This window comes from Onychostoma macrolepis, chromosome 17, assembly GCF_012432095.1.
Source record: "Onychostoma macrolepis isolate SWU-2019 chromosome 17, ASM1243209v1, whole genome shotgun sequence".
In the NCBI taxonomy this organism is placed as follows: Eukaryota; Metazoa; Chordata; class Actinopteri; order Cypriniformes; family Cyprinidae; genus Onychostoma; species Onychostoma macrolepis.
Window position 1 is genome coordinate 7979245 of NC_081171.1, and position 12664 is coordinate 7991908.

Here is a 12664-nt window from a genome sequence, read left to right on the forward strand (position 1 = left end):
TTTATTTTAAATAGGTATTTAGATGTAGTTGTTTAATTTTACATGAAATATATTTAAATGTAGGTTTTGATAAGACTTATTGGTAAGATTGTGAAAGAAAGATAGATGCATTTGAATAATTTATCTAACAAAACCTTTGCATTTTAACTGGCTTTTTCACAAAAATTACACAAGGACCAGAAAGGTTACATGAGAGCATATTGCAGTAATGCCACCTACTGGTGACAGTGGATGTTAACATAATGGCCTGGGTGATACTGAAATACAGTATTTCTTCAAAAAGACCTGACCAAAGAAGAAAATAGAAAAACACTGAAACAAACATAAAAAAGAACAAGTAATAAAGGAGCCCTCAATCAGTTGTTGTGATTATTGCAAACATTTATTTCTTCTAAAACGTAAATCAGACCTTAAGCAGAATTCAAGTCTGTATTACAGTTACAGCTGCAGTACAGTTCCAATAGCATTTACAGTTGCATAAAGGCCGGCTTGATTCTGCATACAGACCATATTGTTGATTCTGTGGAGAGCTTTATAAATATGATTTCAGTTTATGGCTATACATTGTACAGAGAATGATTCTATCTGACCACAAAACCATGCAAAAGAAAAAAATAATGAATACAATATTACATTATAGATTTTTAGTGTGTTACAAAACACAAATTAAATATGGTCTGATTTAGATACATTTTTAAACAAAATTCATGCAAACATCATGCAAAACTATTTTCTTTGAGGAACATATATTTCAAATATGAACTGTAAATTAGATTTAAAAATAACACTCCGCAAATTTTAAAGAACTATATGAACTATTGAAAAATGCTGTTATTCATTACCGCACAGTTCGCATGTAAACACACCAACAAGTTTATAATCTACCATGGTTAAAGTAACTATCTTTTTAAAAAGTCCAAAAGAAACCTATTTCTGTTCATTTCAAGTGAGCATTGCTATAATATGCATTTGTACAGATGACTATACATCTTTTTCCCCAGACATGTACTGGCCAGGATTGATACTTTGCCTAAAATGTCCAGATTTTGGCTTTTTTTTTCTTGCTGACATGCTATTTACAGTCCACATATATTATATGTATATGTATTTGCATTGCTTTGACCATTCTCTGTAGATCCCACCTTCCTGAATGCCACAATTGATCAATTAAGCACAATGCCCGCACAATCTACTTTTCAGTCATTACTTTCAGCAAGTACAAAAACAAAGCCAAAACCCAGCCATTTTAGGCCATTTAGAAATCCTAGCCAGGACATGTCTGGGGAAAATAGAATCTACACTCACCCTAAGTTACTGTACATCAGAGAAAAAAGCTCTTTGTACAGACAAGAGTTTATTCTCAATGGAGCCACATGCTGAACTCCTGCAGACAAGACAGCGGCAGTAAAAGAAGTGTCTCCGGGGCGGCCCACCGGCACACTAGTTTAATGGTGTGTCTCACTAGTACACACCATTAAACACTCACTAACATCATTAAATCAAGTAATGAAGTAATGAGCCAGCGAGCCACCAGGGGCAGTGCTGAGAAACACTGTGGTTGCATGCAATACATTTCATCTGGCACACAATTTTATCCCATACTGAAAAAAAAAATCTTCTGTATGAGTATAATGTGCAATAGCCATTTAATTGGCTGCTCTACATAAGGTAGGACTATCCATGAAATATTGCAAAAACACATCCATTATATGACATTATCGTACATAAACTATTGTTATGCAGAGAAATGCAAAAACAGTAGTGTTTGCAATGTAATATATTAAAACAATGCAGTTGCATTGATGTTTAATGAATTTTCTTGGATTTAGCACCACATTTTAGTTTAATTTTGTTATGCAAAAATCCAGTATGTTCATTTATAAAGAGCACTGAATAAAAAAATTGTTTCCTCTGTGAAGTATAGATTTATAAAAAGTTTGACAAGTTGTATGGAAAGCTAAAAAAGAGAGAAATAAAACAAGAATAAAGTAAAATAAAAATAATAATAAAAAATAAATAAAATAAAATGATGTATACATTCAGAGGAACTGAGCTTACTGTGGAAAGCTCTTATTTCTCAGTGCAGTTGTTACTTCTGTAAACGGTTTAGTAAACAGTTTTACTAAGAAAAGATACATGAAATAGTTGTTTACTTATTTCTTGATTAATTACATCCTCCCTTCCAGTTGTGCGAACAGTAAACAACTTTCAAACCCCATTCTGACAGAAAACACAGTGGAATGCTTTGAATTAGCACCCCATCAAAATGAGGTTATGTACCTTGTATATATCAAATATTACGATCCTGAACTCACTGCAGTGTTCAGAAAGGAAGTTAGTTCTTTCATTACTTCAAGTCAGCGCTGTCTGGACAGACTATACTCACATTCCTTCTAGGACATAAATAGATATTAATCATTCTGAAACAAAAGGCAAATCCACGGTGTTAATAAAAAGAGGGATAGCCTTAAGATGATATAATAAATAGTGCAACATTTGCAACCTCTGTCCTTCAAAATGACAAAGAATTTGAGAAGGAAGTTTTCCAGTTTTAAAATCCAGGAAGTAACTGAAATGTTTCACATTTCTTGGTCATTGCTGGTGTAATGCTGTAGGACCTACTGTGAAGCTCTCCCTGCATCAGAGCAGCAGGTTCCTCAGCGTTCACAGGTCCGTCTTCATTGGCTTTGCCACGTTGTTTAACATCAGACTGCGAGGTTTGTCTGGACTCACCACAGCGGTGGTGAAAAGGGGAAGAACGGATACTGAGTATCATCCTCATCCACAAAGAAACACTGGAAGTAGGGAACGTCCTCTGAAGTGGAAAAGACATTAGGGGTTGTTTTAGGATTATTTAGGGAAAACAGGCTTGTCATTTGACATTTTGTCTCCAACTTTGAAATGTTTCTATTGTCAAGATGGTTTATAAATTACTACAAGATAGCATTTAAAGAATAGGTGCATGTACATTGTGTGGTGTGATCTTAAAGCAAATAGAGGTTCACCATGATCTGTCCACACTTGATATAGTGACAAAACTTACCCTCCTCTATCTCTGGAATATCTTTGGTGACATCAGGTTCTTCTCCTACAGAAGGGTAATACAGATTTCCTTTAATTTATGATCTTAAATCAAATTATTTTACAATACATCATGGTTGTTATAACAAACTAAAATAACAAGTAAAACTAATACTGAAATAAATGTTAATAAAAAACTAAAAAAGGTTTTTCAACTGTGTATACACACATAAATATCTTACTTTTTACTTCCTTGTCCACAACAGGTTCCTTCTCAGTTGGCTTGACTACTGATTATAGAACATTCACAAAACATCAGGTAAAATATTACATTTTACATCTTACGTATGTAGTATCAGAATACATGGACTGCACTTTACAGCTAAATAGTTCTTTATATCACTTTATAACTGTTAAATTTGAAAGAAAAAATCAAATACAAAAAAAAAAAAAAAACAACACATACTTCTTTCTTTGACCTGCTCAGGTTCTAAAACATAAAAGAAAATAGATGTATTAAAAGTTTCTTAAAAATGTTACTGTGAAGGTCTGGAAAGTTCCTGTTTGTTATGTGCAGGATAGCTCTGATTTTCTTAGACATGTTTTCAATATTTCTTCTTAAGGAATATCAGATTCCAGTTAATGTATACATATGCATTTTTAGCAAGTACTGTTTGTAGATGAAAAATTTTCTATATTCATGAGTCAACTATTATATACTAGCTAGACATCATATGATCAACTATTAATGTCAAGCCTGTTGATGAATATATAAAATAATGAATATTCTTGGAGTGAAAAGAACTATTGTTGAAATGAATATGAAAAGTCTGAGTTAGTAAATCACTCTATGCAATCAGCCAAAGTACCTTTCTTTAAAGGTTGCTTTTCTTTGACCTTCTCACGGGTGATATCTAGCATCAGGAGAGAGATTTTTAGTCACTGATACAACAATAGGAACAACTTATCTTTTTACTAAGCACCCCCTTACAATACTAGAAGAAAATGATTTTGGAAGGTGATTTCAATTGTTAACAGTAAATATATTTTACCTTTCTTTTTGGGCTCTGGTCTGATCTTAGCTTTTGGAGCCTCTTTATCTAGAATGAATAAAAGTTAATCATTTCTTGGATATAATGGATATATATATAATTTGTTGTGATAACCTTTAATCTAAATAACAGTTCAAAGTGATTCACAAAGAAATAAGAATAAAACGAATATAAACGTATATTTTCACAAAAATTATCTTCTGATTTAGGCTTGGTCTTAATTGCCCACACACACACAAAAAAAAAAAATCACACTTCAATAAATTCTGTCAATTAACATATGCATATTTGTATAATATAGCTGCTGTTGCATAGCTTTCCGACATACCTTTCTTTGCAGGTGCTGGTTTAGTGATGTTTTTCAGTGCATCACGTTCTGTGTTGTGGAGAAGACAAACTGGTTAAGCTGCATACAAGTTTTAATTGCATAATAATAGGACAACAAGAGCTGGATACAATTTACATTCATTTTGTACTGTATATATGTAAAGTACAGAGCGGGTAAAAAGACAAAATCAGTAAGACATAAAATAAATTATACATATAATACATACATATTGTACTTAACAAACAGAAGAGCCAATCTGACTGAAAGTGCATCATGTAGCATATTCTAATATTGCTCTAATGAAGCTTCAATTTCATTAATAAACTGTATCTGGCAACTCTTCAAAAGAAATAAATCCTGAGAATAAACAAGTAAAATAATAGGTTGTGTAAAAATATTACCTGCTTTAATATGTGCTGTCTTAGTAACGTTCATCAGAGCATCATGGTCTAGAAAAGAAAAAATCTTTCACTCGTTCGCATGTGAACATCACAGGGCCAATTAGCTCCTGTTTAATTGTAGCTCGTTATGTCTACAATTCATGACCAGCTTGTGTAATTTTAATACCTTTTTTTGCTGTTTTCAGCTTTTCCTTGGAGACCGCTGGTTTTAGCTTTACACCAACAGCCTCTGGCTCTGTAAGAGACACAAGCAGCATGTGGTTTAACGTAAGCCAAGAAATTTCAAGCCTTTTTTTCAGCCTGATAATGTCAAAATCCACAGTATTTCTAACGTAGACAAAATACCTTTTATTGTTCTGTTGTCCGTCCGTAAAAGTGTGATTTGATTTTGAGTGGACTCCAGATCACTCTTCATTTCACCAATGTCCTTCCTCAGCAAGTCCAGAAGAGACAGTTTTTGGTTGATAGAGTTCAGGAGCTCCAAGTCCAAACCAATAAGACCAACATCATCTGTGTATTCAGAAATGTTTTGAAACTTGGTGAAATGTAAGCTTTAATTATTCATTACCACTATCAAAAAACAAAACAACAACAGTATTAAAAGTACATTTTGTAAAAGATGTGCGAAAGTCTCACCTTTTTTAGGTGTTGGTTCTAATAATTTTTCTTTTGAGACTTCAGGCTCTATAAACAGTATTGTTTCATGTGATAATCCTTTTATATAATAATCATACCAAAAAAATAAAAATAAATACTACATGCAGGATGATTTCATTGACATTCATACCTTTCTTTACATGTGCTTGCTTAACTTTCTCCTTGAAGACTTCAGCCACTGAAAAGGAAATAATATGAAGATTTTTTTCATTCAATTATTTTTTAACAATTTCTTTAAACTGGAGGTAAAATATTGGTAATTCTAACCTTTCTTCTCAGGAGCTGGTTTAGCTTTCTCCTTGATGACTTCAGCCTCTAAAACATTCATAAAATAACATTTAGAGCAAATAAAAGACTTAATATAGCATGATATAATATTCTGCTTGGGAGCAGTGGTAATGTGATTGTGAGCATAGTAGATCAAACCTTTCTTCACAGGGGTTGGTTTAGCTTTCTCTTTGACAATTTCAGCCTCTAAAATAATAAGAGTAATAAAAAACATTGAAAAAAGCCCCATGGCTTGGCTAAAAATTGATGACTCACCTAAAATAACCTGATTATTTTAAGAGGCTGAAACCTGAAACCATGCTACACAGGATATCACACTAAAAATAAAAGCAAATAAACTCATACCTTCCTTCACGGGGGCTGCTTTAGCTTCTTCTTTGATGACTACAGCTTCTGAATTAGAGACGATGAAAAACAGTTAAAAATGTAAAACACTTTTAATTTAACATTATTAAATAGTTTAATGTAGCTTAAACTTCATTCTATCAGATGTTAAATGGCATTCATCTCACAAAAAAGTACCTTTCTTTGGTGTTGGCTTTGGCTTTTCTTTGGTTATTTTAGGTTCTATAAAACAATGGCGGTAGAACTTTAAAATAGCAAATGACAAATAGCAAATAAATTGACAATTTTGTAACATGAATTTTGAATTAACATGTCAACTAGATAAGTACCCTTTTCTTTAAGAACTGGTTTTGCCTTTTCCTTTGGAACCTCAACTGAAAAGGAGTGAAACATAAATACGTTTTTTTTTTTTTCTGAGAAAATCTTGAAATATGAAAACATGCAAATAGTATTCAGATGTGCAATGTGCAAACGTTAAAAGATAAAGATAGATGACACTATATATTAATACCCTTCTTTGTAGGTTCTGGCACTTGTTCAGGTGCCTTTTCTTTATGAACTTCAGGCTCTATAAAAGAGCAGTTTCAAGTGATGAATGACCATACATTGGGAAGCAACATCATTATAGGATGACTTTATTCACATCAGTACCTTTCTTTACAGGGGCTGGCTTAACTTTCTCCTTGATGACTTCAGCCTCTGCAATTATGACAACATAAAAATCTTTAGAGGAAGCAAACATTTTAATTTGGCTTAAGAATGATGGCAATTTGATAACAGTAAATCAAACCTTTCTTCTCAGGAGCTGGTTTAGGTTTCTCTTTGATGACTTCAGCCTCTAAAATCATGATAATATAATATATTTAAAGCTTTATCATTATCTTATGTTATGATATGTTTTGACATTGTCTTTCAAAATGAATTGCATTACCTTTCTTTGGTGCTGGCTTCGGCTTTTCTTTGATTATCTCAGGTGCTGCAAAATATGGGGGTTTAGTGTCAAACCATTTTAGAAAATCAGGCAGATATTTCTGTTTCAAACAAGTCTGACAATGGACTCCAATACATTCTTAACATATTTAGCTTTTGAAATGCTGAGATACAGTACTTTCTCTCATTTTTGCTATGGGAAAATCTCAACTATTTTTGGTGCCGGTTCAGGGGCCTTTTCTTTAGCAACTTCAGGCTCTAGAAAACGGTTTTAATTCATGTAATGAATAATCATCATACATTAATAAAAACAGCATATACATGATGCTTCCATACCTTTCTTTACAGGAGTTGGTTTAACTTTCTTTTTGATGACTTCAGCTTCTGAAATAAAAATATTTAGTTGAATGAGAAAGACTTCAGCCTCTAGAGTGTTGATAATACATGAAAAAGATTTTTAGCATGACCTTTCTTTTCGAAATTTTTCATTACATTTGAAAGTAAATCAAACCTTTCTTCTCAGGAGCTGGTTTAGCTTTCTCTTTGATGGCTTCAGCCTCTATAATGGGGAAAATATAAAATATTTAAAGCATTAGCGTTATCTTAAAACTGGCAAAAATAGAAAGTTAAAAAAATAGTTCTGACATTGTTTTTCACAAATAAATTTCTTTACCTTTCTTTGGTGCTGGCTTTGGCTTTTCTTTGGTTATCTCAGGTGCTGTAATAATAATAATAAAAAAATAAAATAAAATATAAGGTAAATATTTAAGTTTGAAGAATACCTTTCAATAAAGTTTAATACATTCTTCATCATAAAGAGTGAAAAACAGCATATACAACAGGATGATTTCACTGATATTCATACCTTTCTTTTCAGGAGCCGGTTTAACTTTCTCCTTGATGACTTCAGCCTCTGAAATAATGAAAATATTTACAGAATGAGAAATCTTTAGTATCATCATTGAATTTGAGTAAATTTGAGATTCATCTTTAATTTGAGCACATATCAAGCCACAATATCGGTAACTCTTACCTTTCTTTTCAGGGGCTGGTTTAGGTTTTTCTTTGATGGCTTCTGAAATTTTTAATATATAAACATATTCAGAGATGACTAAATCCATATAATACAATATAATACAGTATAATACATATGCGAGATGATTTCACTGATATTCATACCTTTCTTTTCAGGAGCCGGTTTAACTTTCTCCTTGATGACTTCAGCCTCTGAAATGATGAAAATATTTAAAGAATGAGAAAACTTTAGTATCATCATTGAATTTGAGTAAATTTGAGATTCGTCTTTAAGTTGAGCACATATCAAGCCACAATATCGGTAACTCTTACCTTTCTTTTCAGGGGCTGGTTTAGGTTTTTCTTTGATGGCTTCTGAAATTTTTAATATATAAACATATTCAGAGATGACTAAATCCATATAATACAGTATTAATTTACTCCCCTAAACCTCTAAAAAGTTTACAATGAAAGCACACATTATCGGTCTGTGTTGAAAAAAAAAAAAACTTTTTGGGGTTTTGGTTTAGGGGCCTTTTCTTTAGGAACTTCAGGCTCTATAAAACAATATTTTTTCATGTGATCATTTTATCACTATACAGTGGAAAATGACAGCATATGCAGGATAATTTCACTGATATTCATACCTTTCTTTTCAGGAGCCGGTTTAACTTTCTCCTTGATGACTTCAGCCTCTGAAATGATGAAAATATTTACAGAGTGAGAAAACTTTAGTATCATCATTGAATTTCAGTAAATTTGAGATTTGTCTTTAATTTGAGCACATATCAAGCCACAATATCGGTAACTCTTACCTTTCTTTTCAGGGGCTGGTTTAGGTTTTTCTTTGATGGCTTCTGAAATTTTTAAAATATAAACATATTCAGAGATGACTAAATCCATATAATCCAGTATAATACATATGCAGGATGATTTCACTGATATTCATACCTTTCTTTTCAGGAGCCGGTTTAACTTTCTCCTTGATGACTTCAGCCTCTGAAATGATGAAAATATTTACAGAGTGAGAAAACTTTAGTATCATCATTGAATTTCAGTAAATTTGAGATTCATCTTTAATTTCAGCATATCAAGCCACAATATCGGTATCTCTTACCTTTCTTTTCAGGGGCTGGTTTAGGTTTTTCTTTGATGGCTTCTGAAATTTTTAAAATATAAACATATTCAGAGATGACTAAATACATATAATACAGTATTAATTTACTCCTCTAAACCTCTAAAAAGTTTACAATGAAAGCACACATTATTGGTCTGTGTTGAAAAAAAATCAACTTTTGGGGGTTTTGGTTTAGGGGCCTTTTCTTTAGGAACTTCAGGCTCTATAAAACAATATTTTTTCATGTGATAATTTTATCACTATACAGTGGAAAGTGATAACATGCAGGATGATTTCACTGATATTCATACCTTTCTTTTCAGGAGCCGGTTTAACTTTCTCCTTGATGACTTCAGCCTCTGAAATGATGAAAATATTTACAGAATGAGAATATTTTAGTATCATCACTGAATTTGAGTAAATTTGAGATTCATCTTTCATTTGAGCACATATCAAGCCACAATATCGGTAACTCTTACCTTTCTTTTCAGGGGCTGGTTTAGGTTTTTCTTTGATGGCTTCTGAAATTTTTAAAATATAAACATATTCAGAGATGACTAAATACATATAATACAGTATTAATTTACTCCTCTAAACCTCTAAAAAGTTTACAATGAAAGCACACATTATCGGTCTGTGTTGAAAAAAAATCAACTTTTTGGGGTTTTGGTCTAGGGGCCTTTTCTTTAGGAACTTCAGGCTCTATAAAACAATATTTTTTCATGTGATAATTTTATCACTATACAGTGGAAAGTGATAACATGCAGGATGATTTCACTGATATTCATACCTTTCTTTTCAGGAGCCGGTTTAACTTTCTCCTTGATGACTTCAGCCTCTGAAATAATGAAAATATTTACAGAATGAGAAATCTTTAGTATCATCATTGAATTTGAGTAAATTTGAGATTCATCTTTCATTTGAGCACATATCAAGCCACAATATCGGTAACTCTTACCTTTCTTTTCAGGGGCTGGTTTAGGTTTTTCTTTGATGGCTTCTGAAATTTTTAAAACATAAACATATTCAGAGATTACTAAATCCATATAATACAGTATTAATTTACTCCCCTAAACCTCTAAAAAGTTTACAATGAAAGCACACATTATCGGTCTGTGTTGAAAATATAAAAATATAAACATATTCACAGATGATAAAATACATATAATACAATATTAATGTACTACACTAAACTGGGCAAAAAGTTTACATGAAGCACAGACTATCAACCTGTGTTGAGAAAAAAATCACCTCTTTTGGGTTTTGGTTCAGGTGCCTTCTCTTTAGGAACTTCAGGCTCTGTAAAACAATATTTTTTCATGTAATAATTTTATCAGTATACAGTTGTGTAACAGCAACACAAGCTGATTTCACAAACACACATACCTTTCTTTACAAGAGCTGGTTTCACTTTTTCCTTGATGACTTCAGCCTCTAAAAAAGGAATGATGTAGAAATATTTAGTGGGGACTATTTTTATTATTTTTAAACAATCTTAGTTTTTTCCCTCATTGATAATGTTAATTTAATTGTTAACAGTAAATCAAACCTTTCTTCTCAAGGGCTGGTTTTACTTTCTCTTTGATGACTTCTGCTTCTAAAATTTTGAAAATACAAACATTTAGAGAAAACAAAATACATGTATTAGAGTATTACTCTAAACTGCCAGGATAAAAGTTTACATTTCTTTTTTTTAATGACATTATCTTCTTGGGTTGGGAAATAAGCTCACCTTTTTTGGGTTTTGGTTCAGGAGCCTTTTCTTTAGGAACTTCAGGCTCTGTAAAACAGTATTTTTTCATGTGATAATTTAATCATTATACAGGGGAAAGTGACAACATATGCAGAATGATTTAATTATAAGATATTCATACCTTTCTTTACAGGAGCTGGTTTAACTTTCTCCTTGATGATTTCAGACTCTGAAATGGCAATAATATTTAGAGATTGTAAAATCTTATATTAAATCATCTTTAACACAGGATAAAATTACACCATGTAAAAAAAAAAAACTCTTAACTCTTACTGTACCTTTCTTCTCAGGGGCTGGTTTAGCTTTCTCCTTGACCTCAGCCTCTGAAAAGATAAACTATTTTTAGCATAAACCTTTTTCTCATTGACAGTGTTCATTTAAAATCAAACAAAATCAAACCTTTCTTTGCAGGGGCTGGTTTTACTTTCTCTTTGATGACTTCAGGTACTAAAATTGTAACAAAAAACAAAATACATATATTAGTTTTATACTAATCTGCATTGGGAAAAGTTTACATTAAAGCACATATTATGAGCAAACTCACCTCTTTTGGGTTTTGGTTCAGGAGCTTTTTCTTTAGGAACTTCAGGCTCTATAAAACAGCATTTTTTTCATGTGGTAATTGAGTCATTATACAGCGGGAAGGCAAAAGTATCACATTGCGATTTCATTGACAGCCATACCTTTCTTTACAGGAGCTGGTTTAACTTTCTCCTTGATGACTTCAGCCTCTGAAATAGCAATGATAATGAGAGGTATGAGACAATATAAGAGATCGTAAAAAAATATATATTTATGAGAAAATTATAACTTCATCTTTAACACCAGGAAAAAAAATCACCAAAAAAAGAATTTACTCTTACCTTTCTTCTCAGGGGCTGGTTTAGCCTTTTCCTTGACTTCAGGCTCTAACATGATGATAACATAAAAGCCTTAGCATTCACTTAAAATCAGGGACTGTATGGCTGTTTTTGCCAACATCTACTGATATGCTGATAAATCAGCAGTATTAGAACATATAATAAATGTGTACCTTTTTCTTTAGGGACTAGTTTCGCCCTTTCCTTTGGAGATTCAACTGAAAAGTTTTGGAAGATAAATAAGAATGTTTCAGAGCAAAACCTTAAAAACACAGATTACCAGAAAAACACACATATAATACCTCTCTTTGCAGGTTCTGGTGTTGGTTCAAGTGCCTTTTCTTTAGGAACCTCTGGCTCTGTAAAACATCAATATGTGCAGCTTTTTTAACTGAATCCACACCTTTCTTTATAGGAGCTGGTTAAATTTTTTCCTTAATTTCAGCCTCTACAATGGTGATAATATACAAATATTTATATAATATTTGTATCACATTTTGCTTCTAAAAAATGTATAAGTAAATCAAACCTTTCATCTTAGGGACAGATTTAGCTATCTCTTTGATGACTTCAGCCTCTACAAAATAGAAAACAGAAGAATATTTCAGTTTCATTATGTTAACGCAGTTAAAGCTTTTTTGCTATAAATAGATTGACCATATTTTTGGTAGAAGTTTAGAATGCAAAAAGAAAAAGAAAAAAAATTGGGTTATGGTTCTGGAGCCTTTTCTTTAACAGCATCAGGCTCTTTAAAACAGTATTTGTACATGTGACAATTGATCATTATAATGTCAAAATCAGCATTGCAAGAAAATGTTGTTGATATCCCACCTTTCTTTACAGGAGCTGGTTTAGCTTTCTCCTTGATGACTTCAGCCTCTGAAAGGAAAGTAGGTTA

The 12664-nt window shown here is 32.1% G+C and overlaps 1 protein-coding gene across 1 annotated transcript in view; it reads right to left on the reverse strand.

The window, feature by feature from the left end:
- Positions 1-366: 366 nt before the first annotated feature.
- The window catches only part of si:ch211-266g18.10 (titin), a 34238-nt gene continuing 21940 nt past the window's right edge, over positions 367-12664 (reverse strand). The window contains exons 67-116 of the mRNA XM_058750036.1: positions 12598-12645; positions 12296-12343; positions 12069-12125; positions 11940-11984; positions 11770-11814; positions 11590-11637; positions 11451-11498; positions 11306-11353; positions 11185-11229; positions 11028-11075; positions 10886-10933; positions 10703-10750; positions 10540-10587; positions 10405-10452; positions 10112-10153; positions 9944-9991; positions 9633-9674; positions 9465-9512; positions 9154-9195; positions 8988-9035; positions 8852-8893; positions 8684-8731; positions 8370-8411; positions 8202-8249; positions 8056-8097; positions 7888-7935; positions 7696-7740; positions 7534-7581; positions 7359-7406; positions 7024-7068; positions 6883-6930; positions 6744-6791; positions 6604-6660; positions 6422-6466; positions 6270-6314; positions 6093-6140; positions 5886-5933; positions 5727-5774; positions 5590-5637; positions 5439-5486; positions 5148-5312; positions 4969-5037; positions 4803-4850; positions 4402-4449; positions 4074-4121; positions 3891-3935; positions 3488-3511; positions 3264-3311; positions 3044-3088; positions 367-2815 (exon numbers count right to left, since the gene is read on the reverse strand). Of these exons, the coding sequence (XP_058606019.1) occupies positions 2730-2815; positions 3044-3088; positions 3264-3311; positions 3488-3511; positions 3891-3935; positions 4074-4121; positions 4402-4449; positions 4803-4850; positions 4969-5037; positions 5148-5312; positions 5439-5486; positions 5590-5637; positions 5727-5774; positions 5886-5933; positions 6093-6140; positions 6270-6314; positions 6422-6466; positions 6604-6660; positions 6744-6791; positions 6883-6930; positions 7024-7068; positions 7359-7406; positions 7534-7581; positions 7696-7740; positions 7888-7935; positions 8056-8097; positions 8202-8249; positions 8370-8411; positions 8684-8731; positions 8852-8893; positions 8988-9035; positions 9154-9195; positions 9465-9512; positions 9633-9674; positions 9944-9991; positions 10112-10153; positions 10405-10452; positions 10540-10587; positions 10703-10750; positions 10886-10933; positions 11028-11075; positions 11185-11229; positions 11306-11353; positions 11451-11498; positions 11590-11637; positions 11770-11814; positions 11940-11984; positions 12069-12125; positions 12296-12343; positions 12598-12645 (2507 nt within the window). The 3' untranslated portion in view covers positions 367-2729. The remainder of the gene's footprint in view (positions 2816-3043; positions 3089-3263; positions 3312-3487; positions 3512-3890; positions 3936-4073; positions 4122-4401; positions 4450-4802; positions 4851-4968; positions 5038-5147; positions 5313-5438; positions 5487-5589; positions 5638-5726; positions 5775-5885; positions 5934-6092; positions 6141-6269; positions 6315-6421; positions 6467-6603; positions 6661-6743; positions 6792-6882; positions 6931-7023; positions 7069-7358; positions 7407-7533; positions 7582-7695; positions 7741-7887; positions 7936-8055; positions 8098-8201; positions 8250-8369; positions 8412-8683; positions 8732-8851; positions 8894-8987; positions 9036-9153; positions 9196-9464; positions 9513-9632; positions 9675-9943; positions 9992-10111; positions 10154-10404; positions 10453-10539; positions 10588-10702; positions 10751-10885; positions 10934-11027; positions 11076-11184; positions 11230-11305; positions 11354-11450; positions 11499-11589; positions 11638-11769; positions 11815-11939; positions 11985-12068; positions 12126-12295; positions 12344-12597; positions 12646-12664) is intronic.